This window comes from Phaseolus vulgaris, chromosome 2, assembly GCF_051622355.1.
Source record: "Phaseolus vulgaris cultivar YP4 chromosome 2, ASM5162235v1, whole genome shotgun sequence".
In the NCBI taxonomy this organism is placed as follows: Eukaryota; Viridiplantae; Streptophyta; class Magnoliopsida; order Fabales; family Fabaceae; genus Phaseolus; species Phaseolus vulgaris.
The window spans coordinates 43,574,465-43,598,260 of record NC_143499.1 but is presented as its reverse complement, the minus strand read 5'-3'; the positions used below and the strand labels follow the sequence as shown (position 1 = coordinate 43,598,260).

General features: G+C 33.3%; 3 protein-coding genes across 8 annotated transcripts; all 3 read right to left on the bottom strand.

The window, feature by feature from the left end:
• Positions 1-4,967: 4,967 nt before the first annotated feature.
• On the bottom strand, positions 4,968-10,393 carry CSK (chloroplast sensor kinase). 3 transcript variants are annotated; one of them, XR_016518809.1, is made up of 9 exons: positions 9,725-10,296; positions 9,296-9,460; positions 8,872-9,192; positions 8,450-8,515; positions 8,305-8,373; positions 7,458-7,550; positions 6,728-6,954; positions 5,940-6,217; positions 4,968-5,495 (listed from the first exon to the last, which is right to left on the bottom strand). XR_016518809.1 is itself a non-coding variant. In XM_068614306.1 (9 exons), exons 1-9 carry the CDS (start codon positions 10,100-10,102, stop codon positions 5,238-5,240), a joined length of 1,851 nt encoding a protein of 616 aa, XP_068470407.1. In that variant the 5' UTR covers positions 10,103-10,393; the 3' UTR covers positions 4,968-5,237. The 3 variants fall into 3 exon arrangements, 2 of the variants coding, with proteins under 2 accessions (XP_068470407.1, XP_090155057.1); XM_068614306.1 differs by having other exon boundaries at positions 5,940-6,213; positions 9,725-10,393; XM_090298931.1 differs by having other exon boundaries at positions 5,940-6,213; positions 8,107-8,373; positions 9,725-10,232.
• An 821-nt stretch (positions 10,394-11,214) lies between these two features.
• LOC137812359 (GDSL-like Lipase/Acylhydrolase superfamily protein) lies at positions 11,215-13,561 on the bottom strand. 4 transcript variants are annotated; one of them, XR_016518808.1, is made up of 5 exons: positions 13,234-13,560; positions 12,945-13,154; positions 12,344-12,513; positions 11,784-12,057; positions 11,215-11,710 (listed from the first exon to the last, which is right to left on the bottom strand). XR_016518808.1 is itself a non-coding variant. In XM_068614304.2 (5 exons), the coding sequence occupies exons 1-5, from the start codon at positions 13,472-13,474 to the stop codon at positions 11,676-11,678; spliced, it is 927 nt and encodes a 308-aa protein (XP_068470405.1). In that variant the 5' UTR covers positions 13,475-13,561; the 3' UTR covers positions 11,215-11,675. The 4 variants fall into 4 exon arrangements, 2 of the variants coding, with proteins under 2 accessions (XP_068470405.1, XP_068470404.1); XR_016518807.1 differs by having other exon boundaries at positions 11,215-11,693; XM_068614304.2 differs by having other exon boundaries at positions 11,784-12,054; positions 13,234-13,561.
• Positions 13,562-15,445: 1,884 nt separating this feature from the next.
• EIF4B2 (eukaryotic initiation factor 4B2) lies at positions 15,446-22,238 on the bottom strand. The gene is made up of 3 exons (XM_068614302.2): positions 20,563-22,238; positions 15,990-16,424; positions 15,446-15,812 (listed from the first exon to the last, which is right to left on the bottom strand). Exons 1-3 carry the CDS (start codon positions 21,780-21,782, stop codon positions 15,788-15,790), a joined length of 1,680 nt encoding a protein of 559 aa, XP_068470403.1. The 5' UTR covers positions 21,783-22,238; the 3' UTR covers positions 15,446-15,787.
• Between the last annotated feature and the right edge of the window lie 1,558 nt (positions 22,239-23,796).

Genomic DNA, 23,796 nt, shown 5'->3' with positions numbered 1-23,796 from the left:
AACGATAGTTTTTATTGTTTACAGAGTAATGTACATATACAGTTGCTGTAATTTTAATAAGTAAAGGTGTTTTAGTTTATTGTACTTTTAATTATTAATTTTCTTATTAGCAATTATTACTGAGTATTTATCTCTATATGGGAAATCCGAGTCATTCTGATTGAAATGAATAGTTGAAATTTAAATAATATAACTATTTTATTCACACACAGAGGAGTCGTGGGGTTAATTTAAACTGCTTAATAATTTATGTCCTAAAGACAACATAAAAAATATTTATATATGATTATAAAAAAGAGACCATACGACTGAGGAAACAAAAGAAAAATGAAAATGAAAGGTGAGTAATATTGCCTAAAAAAACATTATAGACTAGTGTATATATTTTTATTAATCATATAAATTATTTTAAATATTAATAATTTTTTAAATTATAAAAAAATATATAATTTAATTATTATAGTAGATAATTTTTTATTTTATTTTCAGTATTAAATTTTATTTAATAATTTTTGTAGTACTTTATTAAAAGATAAATCTCCACTCCGAACATAAGGGTGAGGTGAAAATCTTAAACAATTTGATTACTTATTTATTTTTTATCTGACATAACTTCAGTTATTTTTATATTAATCGTACACTTTTTACACGTATGAGATTTTTTTTAATTTTATTGTATAGTTTCTTATATTATATTTTTTTATTTTAAAAAAAGTGATTGATATTTTATTATTAATTTTTGTTAATGAAAATATTATTTGTGAAATTAAAAATTAATATTATGCAATTGGAAAAAAAAGATCAGTAGGTAATTGTTTTTATCAACAAAATAAATGGTGGTTTGATTGTGGAGAGTTTCAAAATTTTCAAATACTATGTTTACATGTCATTGTTGTTTCTATATTGTCATTTACTTCTAACCATGTTTGTTATTCTAATCTATAGTTTCCACAATATTTATAAGATTAATGAGATTCAATTTTATCTTTAAAATAAAGATTATTGATCTACTTACACAAGATCAAAATTCGTATTTGATCCCCGTGATGCAATGTCACAAAACAGGAAGACCAACTACTTATCGTATTTTTAATGAAATGAGTGAGTCAATTCTCATAAGTAAAAAATTATTCTTATTGTCATAATGAAAATGATAATAAAAGCAATTGTCCATATAAACAAGATTGATAGATAAATTTACTTTCAATTTCCGTTATTAATTTTCCTCTTGTTTTATTTTTCACTATTGATTTATAATTTTATTTTATCCCACAAAATAATAAAATAAATATTAATATATAATTGTATAAAATTAAAGAGCAAATTTTCATGCATCCTTAATCACAATCCTTATAATAATTTATATATTTTTAACATAAATTATTTTTCTTATAATTTTTATAAAATTACCTATTGATCTTGATTTTTTTAATAATTGCACAATAATAATTTTTATATTTCACAAATAGTATTTTTCAATAACCAATTAATAATAACATATTAGTAGCTTTTTAAAATAAAATAGTATATATGAATATTAACATAAATAATAATATAATAAATTATAAACTATTTTTTTTAAGAATCTAAAAAAAAAATAGTGTAAAGGATGACTTCAGTGTAATATAAAAATAATTAAAGTTATGCAAATGACATGACTTCATTTAAAAAAATGAAACATATATTAAAAGTAATCATAGTTTTGTTTAACTCGCATTCCTTTTTTTTTTACACAAAGAAAATAAATAAGAAGGGAAGAATAGAAAAGAAAAGAGTAAAAAAGAGAAGACAAAATGAAAGACTTAGTATTGATCTTGAGTATGTACAAAGCATTGGTGTGACAATCAAATATATATGATATATAGTCTAAAACAAGACCCAAAAGAATAAAAAATACCATATAAGATATTTCATCAATGAGTATTCATAAATATTGTTTTAATCTAATCTTTTAAAAAGTATTATGAGAATTTCTAATAATATTTACTTTTAACACTTTTTTTACAAGTAGCAATATATGCACTGAATAGAATAATTGTATGTTTAATATATAAACAATCTTATAATTAAGATTTATGATAAATAAACGTCCTTGGATACATAAATTACATTTTAGATTTTAATATAAGATTAATTTTAATTATTCACAAATTTAAAAATTAAGATAAAAACAAATAGTTTGAGATGGCTGTGAGGAAACATTTAGTAGCTTTGAAATGCATATCTAAATTATGGAAAAAAAAATAATATTTAGCATGTTTAGTTAAGAGAGAATGGGTTGAATGAGTCTCACTTTTTAAATTGTTTGTTCTAATTTATAATTTCATTATATTATTAATACATATGTAATGAATCGGAATACAATTATTGAGGAATTAATTTTGATATTGATTCAATGAAAATAAAAGGAGTTTTTAATATATAAGGATATAATTTTAAAAAAACATAAGGAAAGTTAGATTTTGTTTCATATGTGATATTTCATTCAGTTGATTTGGAATAGTACAATGTATACACATAGTTTAATTATTTTAGTATTGCAAATTTCGTCTAAGGAAGTGAGATTTTAAAAAGAAATAATGCATCCCAATTATATAAATATATAATATTAGTAATAAAAAATAAGTATTACATGACATTTGTCCTATATTTAAAAATGTAGATTGTTTTTTTCTTCTGAAATACATCATGAACATTATATACATAAATATTTGAGAATCTAGTACTATATTTTGTGCATATTAAGATGTAATTTAAAAAAACAACAGTTACAAAACCAATATACTGGTAATTACTAAAATAATTTTCTATGTTTTGTACCAGAAAAAATCCAAAAAGAAAGAACGTAGTAACATTTACAAGAAGACTGAATTTACTCTAACAATTAAAAAATTTGAGGTTTAAATTTTAACAAAAAATTATGAAAAATCCAAAATCAAATTAGCCGTACAAAAATATCAAACGTATACTTAAACTTTTATTTGTTTATGTACCAAAAATGATTTTTTATTTCCTTTTTTAATAAAAGAAATACTATCAAATTTTAGTTGTATAAATATATATGAGAAAAAGCTTTAACACACATGGTAAGGTGAGATTGAAGTGTCCAAATTTTGAAAAGAGTGTTTTGCTTGAAAAGGTTGAATCCACAGAGAATGTAAAAAATAATAATTATTTTCTTTCTCAACAATGAATAAAAGAAATAGATGTGAAATATTTGAAGGGTGTCTCAATCCTTATACAGAAAATATCAAAATCAATCTCTTACCTTATACAAAGGAAATAGATCAATCACATTAGGAAGTCTGTTTCACAAAAGCACCAAAACCTAAGTGGAGACACGTACAAGAAATCTGATATTATAAATAAACTTTGTTATCCACAAACCTTAATCAAAACTACATAGATAAACACAAAGTTCGTGACAACATGCCTCGAAGGAACTTATATCCACCTTTGATCTACTCCCAGCCACTAAAAATATAACAAAAAAGACAATACAATAACAAATACTCCATTACATATTAAAATAACTTTAATCACCATTAACAACAGTTATTCCTTTAACTTTGACATGAGTGAACCGTTAGTAGCACCAACTCCACTAGACTGAAACACGCATAAACTTTAGTCCAAAGAAAACAACTTGTAACTACCCTGATATTACTACCACATCCTAGACCTCAAATTTCCCCATGTAGCTTACTAGCATACCTCTTAGTGGTTCAATTACTCCATCGAACCTTATGTTTTCTTTTTTTTATCGATCGAACCCAATTAGCTAAGTTTTCTTTACTGGATAACCATAACCACGCCTTGAGTTAGGTCAGAGAAAAATCTCAGAGTTGTCCACCCTGCTATTCTTGAAAATGATTAGGTTCCTTTGCTTCCAAATTTGCCCAACCACTACAATCTACATACACCCCATGATCTATTCATCGTTTGAGTTGTCCATGCAAGATTAACTGCAAAAAGTGGTTTTTGGCATCCCAATGTAACGTTGTTTCTCACCCACCCACTTACAACACAGAAACCAACCCTCCAAGCTACTTTGCATTTGAAGAAAACATGACTTCATGTTTCCTCTTCTTCCCCACACAAAACATATAAGATGATGCTATCCAAGATTAATTCTCTTTTCTCCAAATTAACTCTTGTTGGGAGTCTGACAGTTAGAACTCTCCATACAATGATCATTGATGATAGTAAAGCCTTGATGCTCCAAAAGGACTCATAAAAACCTAAAGTCTTCTTCTATCTCCATCCTTAAATATGTATATGCCGAACTAACCATATAGCCAAGATTTTCATCTACCTTCCATACCTAATGATCCCAAGAATCTTTTGCAAGATATTTGTCGTTTGAAAAATTCATGAGTTGGTTTACTTCTCCCACTTCCCATTCAAATAGGGTTTGTCTCCACTCCACTTTCCAAAACCACTAATTATTGTTCCAATATCCTACCTATGACAGATTAACTACTTCGTCTTTGAATATAGAGAAGAGTCCCGAAAATTTAACTTCTAAAGCCTCACTACCAAGTCACAGATTTGTCCTCAAAGTTATTCCCCCACTCATTTGACAGTTTCTTCAGGTCTTTCCACCAGTTAGATTCCTTAGATTTCCTACCAATAGTTCTTAACTTTCTCCAAAAAAAAATACAAATCATAATTATTTTTTGTTCTTATTCTTCATCAAACACTACCAATGACTGATTTTTAATTATATATCACATTTTTAATTAAAAATACATAAAATATAACAATATGAAAATGCCTTCCTCGGTTAATATTTTAAAATTGAAATCTGGTTTATGTATTTTACTTTTAACCAGTACACTTCTTTGTACTGCTCGTTAATAGGATAAATTAGGAGTCATTTCCAAAACTGCGTATTTTCTTTTCTTTATATTGGATCAAGGAGTTCATTCTAAAGGTACAAAAGTTGAAGCTTCAGATACTTCCACTTTTTAAAACCCAATAAGTATTCCTGTGATGTAATATGCATACATACACTTTAATGTGTTGAAAAAATGTTTACATGACACAACAATGCCATAAAATTAACGCTGTACCAAGGAAATGTTTACGAGCTATATACACAGACAGTTATCTTCAGCAATAACGAAGAAAGATCCAGTAATATTTACCACCCTTAATTTAACAATCTTATACTCACCATGTGCTACAATGTAGAGTTGTTTGAGAATGGATGTGTTTATCTTCAATGGGAACTTTCATGCTATTCCCTCTTGGGTGTGGCTGCTCAAATCAGATTTTACCATTGAAGGAAGCCACAGTTCTAGACGTGTTCCCCCAGCTCCTAGAGGAGCATCTTTAATCCGAGGTGAAACGATACGGACGACACAGCCATAGCTCTCTAGTATCTCACGGGCAACTGTCAGCCCAGCAACAAAGTTCCAAGTCATATTGTCTTCAATCATATCTTCAGACAACAGTTCTTGTCCATAAGGTATGAGTGAGTGCATCTGAGTCTGCATACATGTTCATAACCGAGAATTAATTTCTATTTTTACAAAATTCAATTCCACTTGCAAAAAAACACTCGATAGAAGAACTGTTTGAATAGGTGGGCTTCAAGTGCATGGTTTCCGTAGTTTGAAAAATGTCGGAGTCTATGTGCTATGTATCATGAAGCAAGTGTTCGAATATCTACAATATTAAGGTAATTTTATGGAGGCTTTCACATCTACACGAGTTTTAGTATGAATCATTCAATTCATACTTGGAAAAATGCTGCAATAGTATCTCACATTAAATATGCTTACACTAAGACGTTGACAAGTCCAGGGCATTAATTGTTCCCAAGTTTCCCATGGAGACGCTTCAAATTCTCAAATTACTTGATAAAACAGTTTCCAGCTTATTTAAAAGAAAACAAAGCAAGTACAGTTGGAGTTGGAGTGAACTGAAATTACCATGTAGTGCATATCAGGTCCGTCATCATCAATAAGTACAAGGGTGCCACCAGCTGGTGCTTCAGTAGATACAATTTCAATCTTTCCTCCAACATGCGTGCGTAGTAAAGCACCTTCAATAAGATTGCTGAAAGCCTGGCGCAATGCAGGTTCTTCAACAGCAGCTACCAAAGGTGATGAGAGTTCACTTAGTTCCACTAAACGTTTTTGACTCTGGGCAAGTGGTCTCACTGAATCAACTAAGTCTGTCAATACTTCAGAAACATTGCATGATCTTCCTGACATTAACAAAAAGCATAAGCCAAATAAATGCATACAAGAAAGTACTTGATAAAAATAAAGGAAATAACTATCTAAAAGCCAAAAGCATAGCTGAAAGCTAATGAAGAAATTAAATATACAAGATATTATTGATCAAAAAGAAAGTGCTGGGTTACGAGTATATTTAGGTTGAGTGGGGATATCACAGAATCAGGAGAATGTTTATAAAGAGAGAGGGGAGGGGGAGGATCAAGTTGCTCCAAGAGTAACTTTAAGAGAGTTACTCTCATCTTAACCTTAAATTTTCTCTTAATCTAAAGAGTTCTAATAAGTAATTCATCTTTAACCATTAGATTAAGAGAATATCGAGGGTCAAAACGAAAAAAAATTCTCTTAAAGTTAACCTGAAAATAATTTGATCACTCTTCATACACACACACACACATATATATATAGAGAGAGATGAAAATGGGGGTGAGTGATGACAGTATAAGAAGCGTCAGCATTTGTTAACCAGTGAAACCCACCTGATTCCATGTTGCAATGGAGCAAGGGCCAAAGGCGGTAGTGGCATCTCTATATCATGGACAGCAGCACTGAGAGAAAGTGACTGACTAGAGTTTTTCATTTTATTTGTAGAGACATCATCCCCTGGGGAGCTATCTAGCAATTGAGACCTTGCTGATTCAGCAAGTATGTGGGCAGAACCATTCATTTTTTTGATTGCCTCTTCATTGTAGCGCACTATATTATTCTACATATTGGACAAAATATGAACATCAGAGGTACTAATACAGCTGCTTGCTTCCCTTTTTTGTTTATTCTAAAATGCTTACTGAGTATTCCCTCCATAAGAAACTGGTCAAGACAAACTTTGTTTCAAAAAAAATGTACTTCTAGCATGTTTTCAAAATTGGTTCTTCCTAATACGACTTGAGTTAATTAATAGACTGATGATGATGACAATACACAATCAATTAAAACTTATAGGATAAATAGAAACTTGGTTGCGCTTATTTTTTAAGGAAATAGTCACTTCATTTTTCAAAAAACATTATCGAGCTGCAAAAATAAGTTCAATCCAACACACACTTAGACGTACATTTTTGCATGCAACAATTATATAGAGGAAGAGACAAAATGGAATGAGGCTCAAGATCTTCCAATGTACATTGAACATCAAGTCACTAATTGATTACTGGTAAATGAAAAGTATTTGCATGCAAGCATGATTATAAGTAGAAAAGAAAGAACTACCTTTGTCAAATAAACAGCATCCTGTAGTTGTTGGAAAATGTCCCTCAGACGATCACCTTGCACCAAGAGGTCTTCAACAATGTCATATGAAATCTGTGTAGTTACCAATTATGAGACATTCTTGACATATAAAAATAATAAGGTATGTACAAAGATTCAATATCCTTTCAGATTGAACACTTGTTCATTTTGCAGCATGTTGGCACTAATTTTCTGAACTGATCTATTTTCATTTAGTAATTCTTTTATCTAAAACCTCCAATATTATTGCATTAAAAACCATAAAATAATTCAATTCAAGGCTTCATTAATAAGAATATAGCCAGCAATCTCCAACTCACTAAAGTTAGAACATTCAGTACACATAAAGTGCATGCTCAAACAAGGGCTTTTCAAAATAGTAAATCTACCTAAAAAGGTAATTTATGATACATTAAATGTGTGCACTTATATAACAGACTAGACATGATCATATATCAGTTCAACTAATGGATTGACTTGGTTTAAATAAACAGTTCATTGTAAACCTAACGTATGAATACTCAGTTTTTAGAAAGTGACTTATAATTAACATGGTAACGAAATGACACAGTTTTTATTGTTACAATAAAATAACGATCATAGTACACATTTTACAACCCGATCTCACCACCCAAAAAAGATAACGATCCCCACCAGAACAGGGTTTTATCCATGGGCTTGGATCATGTGGCCAGATCCACACCATTGGCCCAAACTTGATTCAGCTTGGACCTTGCCCAACTGGCAACTTGGGTTCCCCACTTACACAAATGTAAATGTATGTGAATTTACATTTCATCAGGTACAATTTTGACAATCTTCAAACCTGAGTTCTCTTTGTCTGTGCAGACAGGATTTGACTTAAGGTTTGAATACTGGAAAGTGGACCACGGATCTGTCAAAAAAGAAACATTAGATCGAGATGAAAAATGAGATATTAAAGGAATGCAACAGAAGTCAATAACCCATACTTGCTCAACCAGATTACCCATCCTGACATTATTTTGCCATGTTGATTGCTGAAGTAACATTGCTTTCTGTAAAAGGAGCATAACAATGAGCTAAAAATTTAGGCCCACACAAAGGGTTAAAGCTATTGTTATTACAGTCGTGAAACCATACAACAATGTTATAGAGAAATAAACTAAAATATAACAGTAATTTAGTTTCACTGTCTTACTCAACTGATAGATAAAATAATTATGAAATTCAATGCAACAACTCTCAAAGCACACATTCAAGTAGCAACTGTTATGAAATGCAAATTTCCAGGCAAATCCCACAAAATTTGAGGAGTGTCAAACTTTCAACCATTTCATATTTGAAGAGTAATGAGTTAATGTCATGGATTTTCTTCTTTTGTTCAGGGGAAAAAAGGTGGCAGCTTATAAACCTGATCCATGACATATGCCATAGCAAGAGACTGAGAAATGTTGACAGCATTTGATCTTTGCTCAGAAGTGAAGTTACGCATACCAACTGCCTCGTCCTTGACCCGAAGAGTCTGAATTTCCCTCGACTTCTTATCTAAATCCAAGAAGGGAGGCAACGAATAAGGTTCATCAACAGACGTGTGATTATCTGGACCATCACTTTGAGGTTTCTGACACTGTTCCTGCTCCACCAATGGAAGCTCAGCAACCAAGAAACCAACAACAAATGGGTGTTTCACCATCGGAAGAATGACAGCCTTGCATTCAGGGACAACATGAACCTACAATTAAAATCCACACTTGCATTACATTTATATACCCAGCAAGAATAAACAGGCACAGTTGGAATAGAAGCACACTATGTGCTCAAGATAATAAACACACTTGCAAATTGGAAAGTGTGGCCTCGGCAGCACGCAAGCCTGCAGGAATATTAAAATGACCCACAAGAATGACAATGGCCTCTGACTCTGTATCTCCGGGGTACAGTGCAACCCGTCGCAGCTCCAACCGATCCATCACATAACTACCAGCTGGTCTAACATACACCTGAACAACAAAAAACAACATAGCTCCTTAATCACATCACTCAGTTTAAGTTTAAGCAAACAAAAAATTTAATCCTTACTCAGAAACAGCCAACTTAGTTTATAAATTTGTAAACAACAGCCAACTTGGCCGTGAATATTACACAAAACAAATTTAGTCCCTATCTTAGTAATCATCCGTCCATCAACTTGATGCATGAAATTGGACTTATAATTGAACCCAATCAACGAGCAACGCAGGTAATTATAGAAAGATAGGAGCAACCGAGAGTAGGGCTTCGGGAACGATCCTGCGAAAGAGGTGGAGCTGGTGGAGGCACAGTCGATGGAAGTCGGTGCTGGGAAGCACGACTCCGGGTTGGCGATCGCTCTGGAGGCGCTGGGTGAACTGTACGGGGGAGGTGGAGGCCTTGCGAATGACGGAGGCGACAGCGGCGGCAGAGGGCACGGTGAGGCGGAGGGCGTCATCGGAATCGGAGGTAGGGTTGTCGTTGAGGGTTTGGAGGAAGCAGGAGGGCGCATGCGTGAGAGGGAGGCTCACAGAATTGGAGAAAATTCGATGGGATTTGGCGTTGGAAGAGCAGAAGGTGAGGAAGTGTGGAGCAGGGTGAGTCACACCTGCGCTCGCTGCACAGACAAGCATTTCCCTTGGATTGATTAGTTCCTACTACTTCTACTAACCATTTCTCTTCTTTATCTCTTTCTCACACCTTTGCTGCACCTTCTTCCAATCTTCACCATTCAACCATCAAAATCTTTATATCTTGCTTCATATACTAATATTCTTAGTTCAACTATAACAAACAAGTTTTTTTTTTTTCTGTAAGTGAGTGTTTAGCTTACACTCAGTGCGTCTTCTTTGTAAATATCAAACCTATTTTTTTTCCAATCGAAAAATTCTCAAAGAAAAAAACAAAAAAAAAATGGCAAAATAGATTCTGATGAAAGACTTGAAAAGGTAATATAGCTAAAATAATTGGGATCAATGATAACCTCAAATGTTAATGAAGAAAAGAAATTGTTTACTCAAGTGTAAAATTTTAACGAATTTTGTCAGAAAGAACAACTTTGTTCAACCTTAATTGAAAACTGCCAGTGATAATTTTAAATCATTAAATATTGTTTAATAATAAAGTAATGTTTATTTAATAATACTCTTTTAAATAAGATAGTAAAAAAATTAAATAAATTTGAATGTTTATTCAAATGAAATATTTGAAATATTAAAAGCTTAAAATAAAATATTTTAAATTCGATATATTTAAATTTTCTAAAATTGTGAAATGTTGTTTATAGAAAGTAAATATATATATATATATATATTAACTGAAGTTGGTTGATATTTTTTTAACTGAAAAATATCAAATATAGTAAAACCTAACTTCAAATGATTTAACTTTTAGTTGGAATTTTTTAGACTTAAATTATATTCATTGTGACATTTAAATATTTTTATGCATTTTTATTATTTATTTAATTGATTGACATTCACGAGTTATGTATGATATCTATTAAAAGTAGATTTTACGACTTTAAATTTAACTCATGTTATTATAAACTTTATAAAATTATGATATCATAAAGTGAACTTTAAAGATAATTTAATTTTACAAAATTCATTCTCAACAAAAAGTTTACATTCTATTATAATATTTTACTTGAAATACTTTTATTTTTATTTTTAAGATTATTTTATTTACAAATTAGCACCTGTATTACATATATAAGATAAATATAAGAAATAAAATTCAAACATTTGAAAGGATCTTATTTTTCATTTAACATATTTCTCCACTAGATTCTTAGTTTTGTAGTCTCTAATACATTAACAGAGTGTGTTAACACATAATCCTAATTAACATGTTACACTGTCGTAAAAATTATATATGAAAGATGAATAAAATTTGTGAGCAGGATTCATCAAACACTTGGTAAAACCTGCTAGTTGAAGCACACAGATCAAAATCCAGTATTTCAAGAACGTGAATTTGTATCTCCTAATGACGTAGGTGGATCTGAAAACGAGCCGTTGAGTATTTGCAGGAAGATCCAATTATTGGCAGCTTCGGTGTAATGGATACCATCCCAGATGATCCTCACACTTGCATCTTTGCAAGCTTTGGCTATCACAACCTCTCTCCCATTCATTCGCTTGCTTGCTCCACATCTCTCTCTATTATTGAAGTTGTATTTCCCACCGTGTCCACAGCATGCTATCAACCCCTTCTCAAAACCTTTTCATTCCAAAATTCTACACTATTATTTCACTACATTTTCATAGTTTAAATACGCAACAACAATGAAAGAGAAATTAAAAACCATACCATATTTCTGGGCATGGCTGATGAGCCTGTACTTTACCCTATACACATCAACATAGGTGATTTTAGCATCTGGCAATTCTTCCCTCAGTTTCTCAACACTTTCTTTTAATCTTTTATTAAAATATTGGGCCACCTCATTGAATGGTTTGGCACACCCAAACTCGTCCATTTGGGCTGGGCTCATGGGATAGCGATCCAGCATGTATGGCAAGCATCCCAAAGGGCCTGTGTTGTGTATCCAAAATGTCCTTCCACCTTCCCCATGCACACCCTACTTCATTTGATTAATCATAATGCAGTGCTTCAGTAAATTACATGCACCACATCAAATTATAACAAGAGATGTTTGAACAGAATTCTCTGGATTTCTAGAAAGGAAAATAAATAATAAAGTTCTAAGGTTCTCTTAAATTTTGCAAACACTCTTGGCTATTTAATTCTTACACTTAGATTCCTTAATTGTTTAATAAATATTATAGTCACACTCTTTTTACATTACACTAATTATCTCTTTGAAAAGTTAGAGAATCCAAAAAATACAAGGTAAGTACATAACTGACCTTTATAACTCTGGAGAACTGGCCCAATACATCAGGAATATAGGCCTTGACTTGTTCTGTGGTGAAGTTGAGTTTGTAGCCAGCTGTGAGATCATTTTGGCCAATATCAAAGGTATATAGAGCCCCAGAAAAATACTCCTCCTTGGGCAATAACTCCTTAAACACCCCTCCTGTATCACATTAAAATAGTTTATCATTTAGCATCCTTTTTTAGTTTCTCCCATTTTAATCATAATTTTCTCCCTTTAGTTGAACTTAGCTAAGGAATAGTTAACAACAAGAGCAGAAATCCAACCCAAGTCTTTTCCAAGGAGACATTATTGTTATTAGAAAATGTTCCCACTACATTATATATTCAACACAATTTATCTAATTTTCTCACCAGATGAAATTTACGTGAATTTTGCCAAATATATGAATTTAATTTCCAAACTATCGAGAATCATAAAGAGTAATATGTTACGATAATGATTAAATGTTGGTATAAAAAAATTAGGAGTTTCAATTTGAATACGGAGAACTTTGGAGCTAGCTAATTTGTGATATTGGGATTTGAATTTACAATTGCATATGCAACATGTAGAAGTGATGTGTACTGTACCTCGTTCGCGGACGAATTTGGACCTGGTTTTGAAATCACGGAATTGCTGGAACTGCACATCTAGGGAAATGGGACTGTATCCGCTCTGAGACTTGGTTGTGTTCTGAGGTCTGACGGTGGATCCGGCGGTGGCGAAATTCGCTCCGTGGCTGAAATTGGACCCCACCGAGTCCAAGTAAGCATTCAGATAAGGCAAGCCGAAGCTCTTGGCTGTTCAAATTCCTTTTCATCAAACGTTCATGCGATGATGCTTCAGTAAAGAACAGATCTAATTGCTACTTTTTCTTACCTATAAAATCGATTATGAGGCGGCCATCGGAGAATCGTCCGTTTGGAGAGTGGAAAAAAGTGATTCCGTTGGGAGGAGGAGCTTGTCCGAACGCCGCCGAGAGACCGCCGGTGTCAGAATTGGAGTCTCCGAAGTTGAAAATGGCTCTGAAATTGGTTTCTCTTCCACCAATCACAGTACTCTGCATTAGTGTTGTTGAAATCACAAGCCATCTCACAAATTGTATCAATTTCACTGACATGGTTTTCGTTAAGAAACCCTCTCACTCTCACATATCACTTCATTCAATTCAGATATTTTTGCATTCCCCAATTTGGCACAAACAAAGTCATCAATTTTAATGCTTTTTTTATTCTGACAGTGCAAAAACAAAATTAAAATATTTTATTAAAATTTACTGATTTTATTAGTGTGCCTTCTTCTAAATGTTAAAACAAAGAAGGAACAAAAAAATGTTCTTCGTGTAGTTCTTCAATAAAATTTAACAAATGACACATTTCCTCTACTTTTGAAATTGATATTACTTTAAGAATGTTTTTATAAAAGTTGAATAATTTAAAAAATAAAGAATAAAGGAGGTGAACATTATTTTATTAAAATTATAAGAAGGTTGAGTATCATTTATTAAAAAAAAAAAGTGGATGTATATTTAAAAATAACAAAGAAGGTGAGTGTCATTTAATTATGAATATAAAAGAGATGTCTATTTAAAAAGGAAAGAAGGCATGAGTGTTGCTTAATATAATTTTAGGAAAGATAGGTAAAAAAATTCCTATAATTTAACTAATTAATTACATTAAAATCTAAGTATTAACTTTACATTAAAAATAGTAATTTAACATTGTATCTCGAAGAAAGAAATATGATTTTATTTATTATTAATAATTTTTTGGTCATTAACTATACTTTATTCATTAATTATTAAGAAGAAGATAATATGAAAAAGAAAACAGACACAGATACAGAGGTCAAGTTATTATAATAAAAAATTGTTTTTAAAACGGTATAATGTTACTGAACCTTAAAACATAGTTATTGGGAAATACGGGTAATATGTTGTTAGCAATTTACTTATTTTGTAGATCACGACCATAATTATAATGAAAACTCTAAATTAAATTAATTTTGGAGCAATAAAATAAATGTGATCAATATATATTAAAATTTTATTTTATTGAAAAATGTAATAATTATTTTTTTGAAAAAAAAATAAGAATAGGCTTAATTTATACACTCGCAATATTTTTGTGAGTAATTTTGCACTAATTAATCAGTATAATTCGTCCTCAAAAGAGCTATTCTAATTTTATTTGTACAACAATTTATAAAACAATATTTCTTCGTTTTTTTTTTGTTGTCTCACATGAACGTTATTTATTTCACGTTATAATAACCGTTACAGATAAAAAATTATATTATATGAATAATATTTGTTACTTTTTAATTAATTAAAAAATTCCATTTAAAATCTTCGTAAATGTTAAATTATATCTACGCTTGAAATATTTTTACAATATTTATATAAAACCATTTCTTTTAAATTCATTTTTAAAATATTGCTCCTATAACTTTCTTAACATTTTTAAAGCAATATTTAATAAAATACTAATTAATTGAACTCTCAATAAGTAATATCAATTCTTCGTATTTCGTTTGGAATATATATTTATTTTTATGCTACTAATTCACTTTTTAAAATATTTATCAGATAAAACATAATTCTCGTTAATTTTTTAAAAATAGAGTCTATCAAAATTTAAATCAAATTCATATTTATTTATTTATTAATATTAAATGAACTACTTTGGCAAACTCTTTCATTTGAGAAGAAGATTGAGAGATTTAAATGAACACGTGAAGGGTAGGGAAGACAGGTTTCAGAGAGGATGATAAGAAATTTCAAATATTTTCTTTTATAGAATATGAAATTCTACAATTTTAAATGATCAAAATTTTCACGATTTCAAAATTTTAATATGAAATTATTAAATTCTCAGCAAAAACCATTTAAAATATTTCTAAAAAGAATTAGTCTGTAAAAGTTTCTGATCCAAGCTTAAGGACTTGCCTTTGCATACATACATAATGGGATGAGAATAACTTTGAAGCATATATAGGATACTAAATTTTGACCACCCTTCACAGCTACAGAGGAAAGCTGCTTGAAACTACTGATGATGTTTTGAAGCACTAAATTTGGCAATGGAGCAGATGCAAAATTGAAAGGAATATAATTTAATATCTGAACAATATCACATTAACATTAACTAGGAAGTTCAATAATCCTCGATAAAAATTTAGTCCTAATAAAATTACAGGCTTTCTGCCTTCATCCAGACACCCAAAAAATTAACATAAAGAGGAAAAACAAATTTACAATGTTTCGAGATGCAATAACAGATTAGGCAAAAGTTTGTGCCAGTACTCAATGATTGTTGCTCCAAATGCCTGGAGTAAAATGAACAAAACGATTAGAAAAGACAAGTAATAAAATAGTATTAGGTTCTGGTCATCAAAAGTTGAAGATAACTCTTAATCCACTCAAAACTGCTGTTCACCATCTCTCTCTTGAATTTGACCTGTAAGAAAACAACAAATATCAGCATTATCAAATACTTCCCAACATTTAAAAACTACATCCGCCAAAAAATACAAGGCAAAAACAAAAATTGAATTCAAAGCCACACCACAACTATTACCAGAGGTGGTAAGAATTATGAGATAACACTGCAAATACAGAATTGTGTATTTCTCACCTATTCAAATCTCTGCTGCCAGAAAACCACCCCTTTTCCCGGCTACCTTGAAACTGTCTTCTGTCATCACCACTAGGACGGGTCCACGCATCTCCTGTACCTGTACCACCTGATCGGGGTCTATCTGTATATTCTACACTTCTAGAATCCTCAAATGAACCAGATCTAGAAGGTGGCCGATCAGAATAACCAGAAGACCTTCCTGCTGACGAACCTGGCCTCTCAACGGCTTTCTGTCCAAACCGTACTTTATCATCCAAATCACGGACAAGAAGTTCCAGCTCCTTTTCTTTCTGTTGTAATATTCCATTTGTACTGGTTTGGTCAGCCTCATCCCCAGATTCCTTGTTTGAATTTATTGGAGACTCCTTCTCAAGTTCCTTCTTCAAATTATCAATTTCTTCTTTTAATAGTTTTTCCTCCATTGTCTCAGGCCTGAAATGTTAACAGATGAGTCAATAAGGAAAATGAATATTTCAAAAGACAACAACTCACATATAAAGCATGACCTAATTGGTTACACTAAAGTAGGTAGCAACGCTGTGCGTAACCAAGCAAGGTGAACAATAAATAAGGAGAAGAATGAGATTTAAGACAGCAAGTCCACCTTTCTGAATTAAAAGGTTTAGGTAAGGAAGAGGAAAAGTTGATAGAAAGATAACTAATATACTGAAATTGATGGGATAGCTGCAAGACAATACCACAATCTACTTCTACTTGTACTTAAACAATGTGTCTAGTACTTAGTAACTACAAGCCCAAGGCAAATAACTTTATTAATCCTAAGACTCTAACACTCTCCTTCCTTCGAGCTTAACCAGTTAAGCCTGTTACAAATAGCAAAATCATGGGAAAACGAAAAATAACACAATCCATTTCACTTGAAGAATTTAGGTTACTAGACCTGAATATCAAACTATTGACCATGTCCTACGTAGACAGCTACTAGAAGCCTTTGATTTTCTCATTTAAGGGTCCCCCTTGACATGCAAACTGATATCTAAAGACAGTACTTTCATACCACCCAGTAATCAAAATACCCCAAAGCCCCAAACAACATGTAAGGGCATGTTTGGACAAATTTCTCCATAAGCACTTCTTAAAATAAAATTACTTCTCCATTAGCTAAAAATAACTTGTTCACCAGTTAAAAAAATATTAAGAGAAGGGAGAACTACAAATTAGCCTAATGCATAAGCTAATTTTAGCTTATGGGAAAACTAAATTCAATTTTTCTTCTTTTTTCTCTTCCAGAAGAGGCTTATGGAGAAACTCACCCAAACAGTCCCTAATAAGTCCAAAATCAGAGAAGTCCAGCCAAGCATAACGAAATCCAGAGACCAAAAAGTGGTGACAACGGCAGCCAAACGCAAGCATAAAAACAATCAAACACACCAGAGTGACAAACTGAGGCAAACTAATTAAAGAAAAAGAAATCAAGGGTTCTAACCACAAAAAGGAAAAAAAGCTACAAATAAAGAGGTAAATGCCACCCATAAGCAGAACAGATATGAAAGAAGCAGAATTAAAAACATAAAATGGGAACAAATCACAGTTTTGAAACAAAGTCAGAAGAAAACAAAGCTGGAGGAGGCAAACTGATGTCTTTAACTATCAACATCAACACCCCCAAGGAAGGGACTCAGGTCAGAGTTTAATAACAGAGTGCATGGGAACTACTGTGCACCCAGAAAAACAGCCAGCACATCACATCAGGCTGACCAACAGTGACTTGCAAACTCTTGCTACCACACCAACCCCATGGTCACTTGAACAGTAGGTCACCAGCCAATGGAGATTCAGCTGTGTTTAGGACACACCCTTCTCACAACAATGATTAGAAATTTAAAAGAAACATAATTTTGACATGCTCAACAGAGATTAAAGGACAGCTCATTATCCTTAAGTATGACGAATCACGTCATAATTATACATTAAAAGTTAGAAAAGACTGAAAGAAAACTTTAGTAGTAACCAAATGAAAGTATAATGTAATATTTATACCAATAACTTGAATAAGTACTAGTACTGCAAGTACAATCTCAACTCTGCATAACAAGAGCTTAATACAACACCAATCAAGCCTTTTATCCCCACTAGGTGTGTAACAGTTACATGGATAAAATGATAACAATGTTCCATACTAAATCATGTCTTTATAGACAAACCATTGACCTATAAATCCTTCTTAATGGTTTCTCATATAGTTTATCTCAGTTTCCTTTACTTTCTGGAGATTAGACTCCCTTAATCAATTCTACTCTGCTAATCGGGCCTTCTGTAAGTCTTCTCCACACAAGCCCAAACAACATAACGCAAGATTCTACCAATTTTTCTACATTAGGTGCTACCACAACTGTCTCTTTGATGTTATCAACATTCTGGATCTCAGGTTGTCTAGTGCCTACTTATCCAAGAACATCATCACCTCTGTTCTATTGCCTGACTTCCTTTACTCGTACCTAGTGCACAACTAAATGGGCACACTCTGCAAACTAGCTTCCAAACCAATTGCTCACTCCCCATACCGTTACTCTAAACTGCCAGAGCCCACATAATAGCTACTAACAACAAACCATATTTCATATTTCCCCAGCCAATCCATTGAATTGGATCTCAAGGCACACAGCCACAAAAAAGTTCAGGGGAATGCAATGGATAAAATGTTTCAGAAGCCCCTGGCTGTTGGAATTATAATCTAGAGATATACAGCTACAACCCAAGCTCAAAACATTCTTTCAATTCAAGGCATGTACAAAAATTTGCTTGTCCATCTTCTCCCCTAACACATCCAGAATCCAATGTATGGCACAAATGGAATGAAGTTCTAGATCTCTTCCTCTGTACACTACAGGCAATTCATCTTACCCAACCAAAAAATTTCCCAAACCTCATTGCTTGCAATCGTCTGCTGTTGGCGAGTCATGCACAACCAAAACTTGGAGATTTAAATAACTGCATGGGTGTGAAAAATAAATCAAAGTAATACCATTCAACAGCTAAAAGCACACACTTCCATAACAGCCACCCTTAAATTGCAAGCTATGATTGTTTAGGTTGTGTACTTGTGTTGATTAATTTGGACAAGATGAGGCTGTTAGTATTCCTTCAATATTTAGATTTATGTTGAAATCAAAAATCAAAAACCATCAACATTTAGATAAAACAACCATTTATGTCTGATTGTCTGAAATTTAAATGACAAAATAATATTATAAGCATTTTGAACTCCAATCTGAAAAATTGGTTTGAAAACAATATTATTAACTTTTATACTATTGTCTAAAGACCCAACCCACCTAAAGACAGGTGGCATTGCTGTCAAACTCAAGGATCAATAGTGGACCAATTGGGAGAATAAAATATACTTCTAGACATGCATATACACTAAAAATAATATAGACAAGAAAAAATAACAGAATACTCCTAGTTCTTCCAAAACAGAAAAGAACATGAAGAAGAAAGAACACAACACATCCAGAAAACACCAAACAACAGGCACAACAGGTAAGGTCAGTATCCAGAATGACTGGCGATGGTGATAGACCACCAGAGCCAGCAGCTTCAAATGGAGTCAAGCAACAAAGCTCGTCGCTATCACAAAGCGGAGATGTTTCTGATTCTGATTCAGGTTTAGGGAACCCTAGAGCAAAGGGTTACGTTTCTAATTTTTGAATTGGGTCATTATGAACCCAGCCTACAACACCCAAACACATGTTTTTAATAGGGTAATAAAAACCATAGCAAACAAACCCTTAGGGATCAATGTGATGCACAATCTCGCAAGCAAAATTGCAATCCCGCAACAGTTGCAGATTCTCAGCTCTGCAACACCAAGCTTGCAAGCTCGAGCAAGTTATCAAGTATACTCGAAATCCTGACAACATTGCCACGTGGTACTATGGTAAGAATTAATAATAGTATGTTTCACCACAATATATAACCTATCTGCAAACTATATTGAGCATTGACAACCTCTCCAATGAGCCAGTTTAGAGACAAACTAGGTCAAATGTTTTTGATAAAAAATATCAGGCATCACTCTTAAAGAATGAGATATGGACATAATAGTTAAAAACAATAATCACCTTCATTCAGTGCCATGAACACAGTTATCGTACTAAAAATTACCATCTCAACATAAAAAATTTAGGGGAATAATGAAGAATCGTTGAGCAAGATAGCCCATCCTGCACAACAACTAATGCTAACTTTAAAAACCCGAAAGGCTGACCGTTTTTACACGAAAAACTGAATAAAGACATGATAAAATACAGTAAAAAATTTACCTAATCCGTAAATGTAGCCAAAAAGCAAACCCACTCAACACACCACAACAATGCACAATAAAAACACATGGGGACGAAAGCTCTTTATGATAGTTACTTGCAACTGTTGAATAATGCATGAGAATCATGGATGACCACCAGACGCGACAAAGAAAAACATAAAGACCAATCTAAGACAGCTATCAATCCCAAGTAAAAACACGGCAACATTTACAAGTTGAGACAATGGATCAAAGAACAGATGAAAGAAAAAAGCATAAATTAACCAAGAAACAAAACAAAACCTGTCAACAGAGCGATGCTCCAAATCAAGATCAATTTTCCTCCAATCCATGCCTCGCTCGCCCAACAGAACCTCCCTGGGCTTGGCATCCCCAAACGGATTCAACTTGGGTCTCGATTTCGGCACAGCATCGACCCCCTGCAACCCGGGACCCTCAGAGCGATTGGACTGAGCACTGGAAGGCCTGCTAGAGTGAGAACTCGTGGGCCGGCTCGTCTTCTTCGCCTCAATCTCTGAATCCATCTTCTTCCAATCCAATCCCTTCTCAGCCAACACCTCCTCCCTGGGCCTCGCCGCGCCGAACGGATTGCCCTTATTTGTCGCCTTCACAGGAGCCTCATTCACCGAACCATCGACCCTCGGCGGATCCAATACCAGCCTCGGCCGCTCCATCCGCTCCGTCTCACGCGGTGGACCACCTCTCGACCAACGATCAGGCTCCACGCCGGAATCACGAAAACCTGAACCAAAATTGGAAGATCTAACAGGAACAGGCTTCTTACCAACCGCCCAATTATCCACACCATCAGACCTAGACGCACCACCAAAACCACCGCCACCTCCACCACCAAAACCGCCACCGCCACCTCCACCACCGAAACCACCACCGCCACCTCCGCCACCAAAACCGCCTCCGCCACCGCCGCCACCGGTGCCAAAACCACCACCACCTCCAGCATAGCGATTTTGCCGGCCAGAATCATACGCGGGGACAGATTTCTTCACGGACGCCCAATTGTCGACCTCATCAGCCCTGGAAGGCTGATCGAGTTCCGAAACCCTAGGATTCGGACCCCTGCGTTCCTCGTCGAATCCGCCGTAGGATCTTCTCCCACCGCCTCCCCAAGAGCCGTCGTTGTTTCCGCCGTCGCGGTCGCGCGAGCGACCTCCGGAGCGGTCATAGGAAGAGAAACCGCCGCCGAGGCGGTTGAACTGCATTTCCTCGGCGGAGCGCTCCTTGGGACCGGTAGGAAGCGCCATCATCTCGTCGCGCGTGAGGCCCTGGTGCTCGCCGGCAGAGGCGAAACCGCCTCGGTTGAACTCAGAGAGCGTGATGGTGGTGCCCTTCTTCTTCTTGGGCTTGGAGTTGACGGACTCCTTGAGGCTGGGGAAGTTTTGCGTCTCGGCGGCCGCAGCCGCATCCTGGGCCTCGCGCTCCTCGGCCTCGGCCCGCTCGGAATCCGCTGCCCAAGCTCCGATGTTGCCCCAGGGTTTGGACATTTTGAGATCTCGAAAAAAAAGAAAATGGAGTTGTGCTTAGATTTGTGGTTGGGTTTGAACTGAAGCCGGGGCTCCGCTAGTGGAGCCGGAGCTCCGATGACATGCAAAGAAGAGGAAACGGGAGAAGATTAGGAGAGCGTAGAATGCGTTGGTTGGGAGTGAGAAGGATGATGAAGGAGCCCAACATTAGCGTGCGTTTGTGTGTTTGTTGGTTTCGTTTCGTTTGGGAGCGTGGGCGCGTGCATTTGGATTTCCTCACGCGCGGATGAGGGGTGCATTCTTCCTTCCAATTGGGAAAGCAGCATTGGGCATTTTTTTGATGGCCTAGAGCAATGCGTCGTCGTGTTACCCACCTTCTTTTTCGTTACTCTTTTTTTTAGGCCATTTTCACTCCACCTTTTTTTACTATTTTTATTTCTAAATCATTTCCTTCTTTATTTATCAATATAATATCTTCTTCAATTTACAAATTTAAATAATATACTGTTACTTATAACATCAACATAATATATTCATTTAGATATATCAAATTTAAATAATATTTCTCCTTTTATTTGTTCGTTTTTACTTTATTTGTCCTCATACTTACTAGTTAAGTTTTCATCACTTTTTCATTGGATTATTGTTATCTTTAGAGTATAATTTCACCCAACTTTTTTTATTTACATGAAAGAAGTAATGAGACATAAAATAATATTTTTTCACACCTAACTCAGTAATTTTACTCTTTTTATTTTATGTTTTCGTTTTAAATAACTTTTTCAAGTAATAAAGTGTTTTTCCATTTAAAATGGTGCCAGCCTTTTAAAATTGTAAAAGGTATCAATCTTTTGAAATATAAGATTCCTATTCAAACTTTATTGATGAAGGTAATAATAACAACTGTGAAATAATATTTATTTTAACAGAATTTGTTTTATTTGTTTGTTCCGAATAATAATATTCAGAAATATATTTATATCTTTTTACTATATTTTTTCCTTTAATATATTTATTATTTGTTTTCATCTTATCATAAATAAACAATTTGTTTTTACTAGGGAAATGGACTTACAGAAGTATTGAGAAACTCGTATTTCTTCTTCTTATTGGACGGTCGATCTATATTTCACCTTTCTTGTTACTTCTTTGAGTTTCAGTTACTTCTTCGAGTTTCAGTTACTCAATCTTCTGGAAAACATTGAATGGGGTACCTGCAGAAGATACTCTAATACTCAAGTCAGCAAAGGGAGTTCGGCATTAAGATGTCAGAGTACACTAATTAATGATATACTTACATTTTGAAATGTATGTTATTTATATTATTTTAATGGACTTACTTTGTTAGGTCAGATTAGTAAAATGAATCATATTTAGATGATTTAGTTTTACTGACTTTAATGAAGCGTAATTGGACCAAAAATATCGATCAGCCCGACGGACGTGTGTAGTTCAATTCCGACGGACGTGTGTAGTTCAATCGTCCGACCAGAAACGAAATCATGGTATTGTCAATACACAAATCATTAAGAACAGTTTTACAAGCATTTAAAGCAAAGAATAAAAAAAAATTATTGACAAAAAGTAACATCTGTAAGTAGAAGAAGAAAAAATGCTTATTAAGAATCCTTCTCTTGAAAAATAGAAAACAACAGAGGAAAGGAAACACGATATAATATCGAAGATGATTTTTCTCTATATATTTCAAACAAAACAATAATAAAGAGAGTGGAGAATATTTAAATACTATTAGATAAAAGTAAACTTGTTATTCTATGTGAGATATTAGAATAAATAAGCATAAAAAATACAATAAATAACTATTTTTTAAATACATTTTTTTAATTTCTCTTTTTTCACATATTTTTTTTATTATATAGTATATATATTCACTATAAATGAATAAATAATTACAAATATATATATATATATATAGTATTTTCATGTTATATTTATTTTTAATATTTGTATTTCCTTTGTTATGTCTCCTTCGACTAAGGAACAATTATGTCATTTAAAAAATATATTATTTATG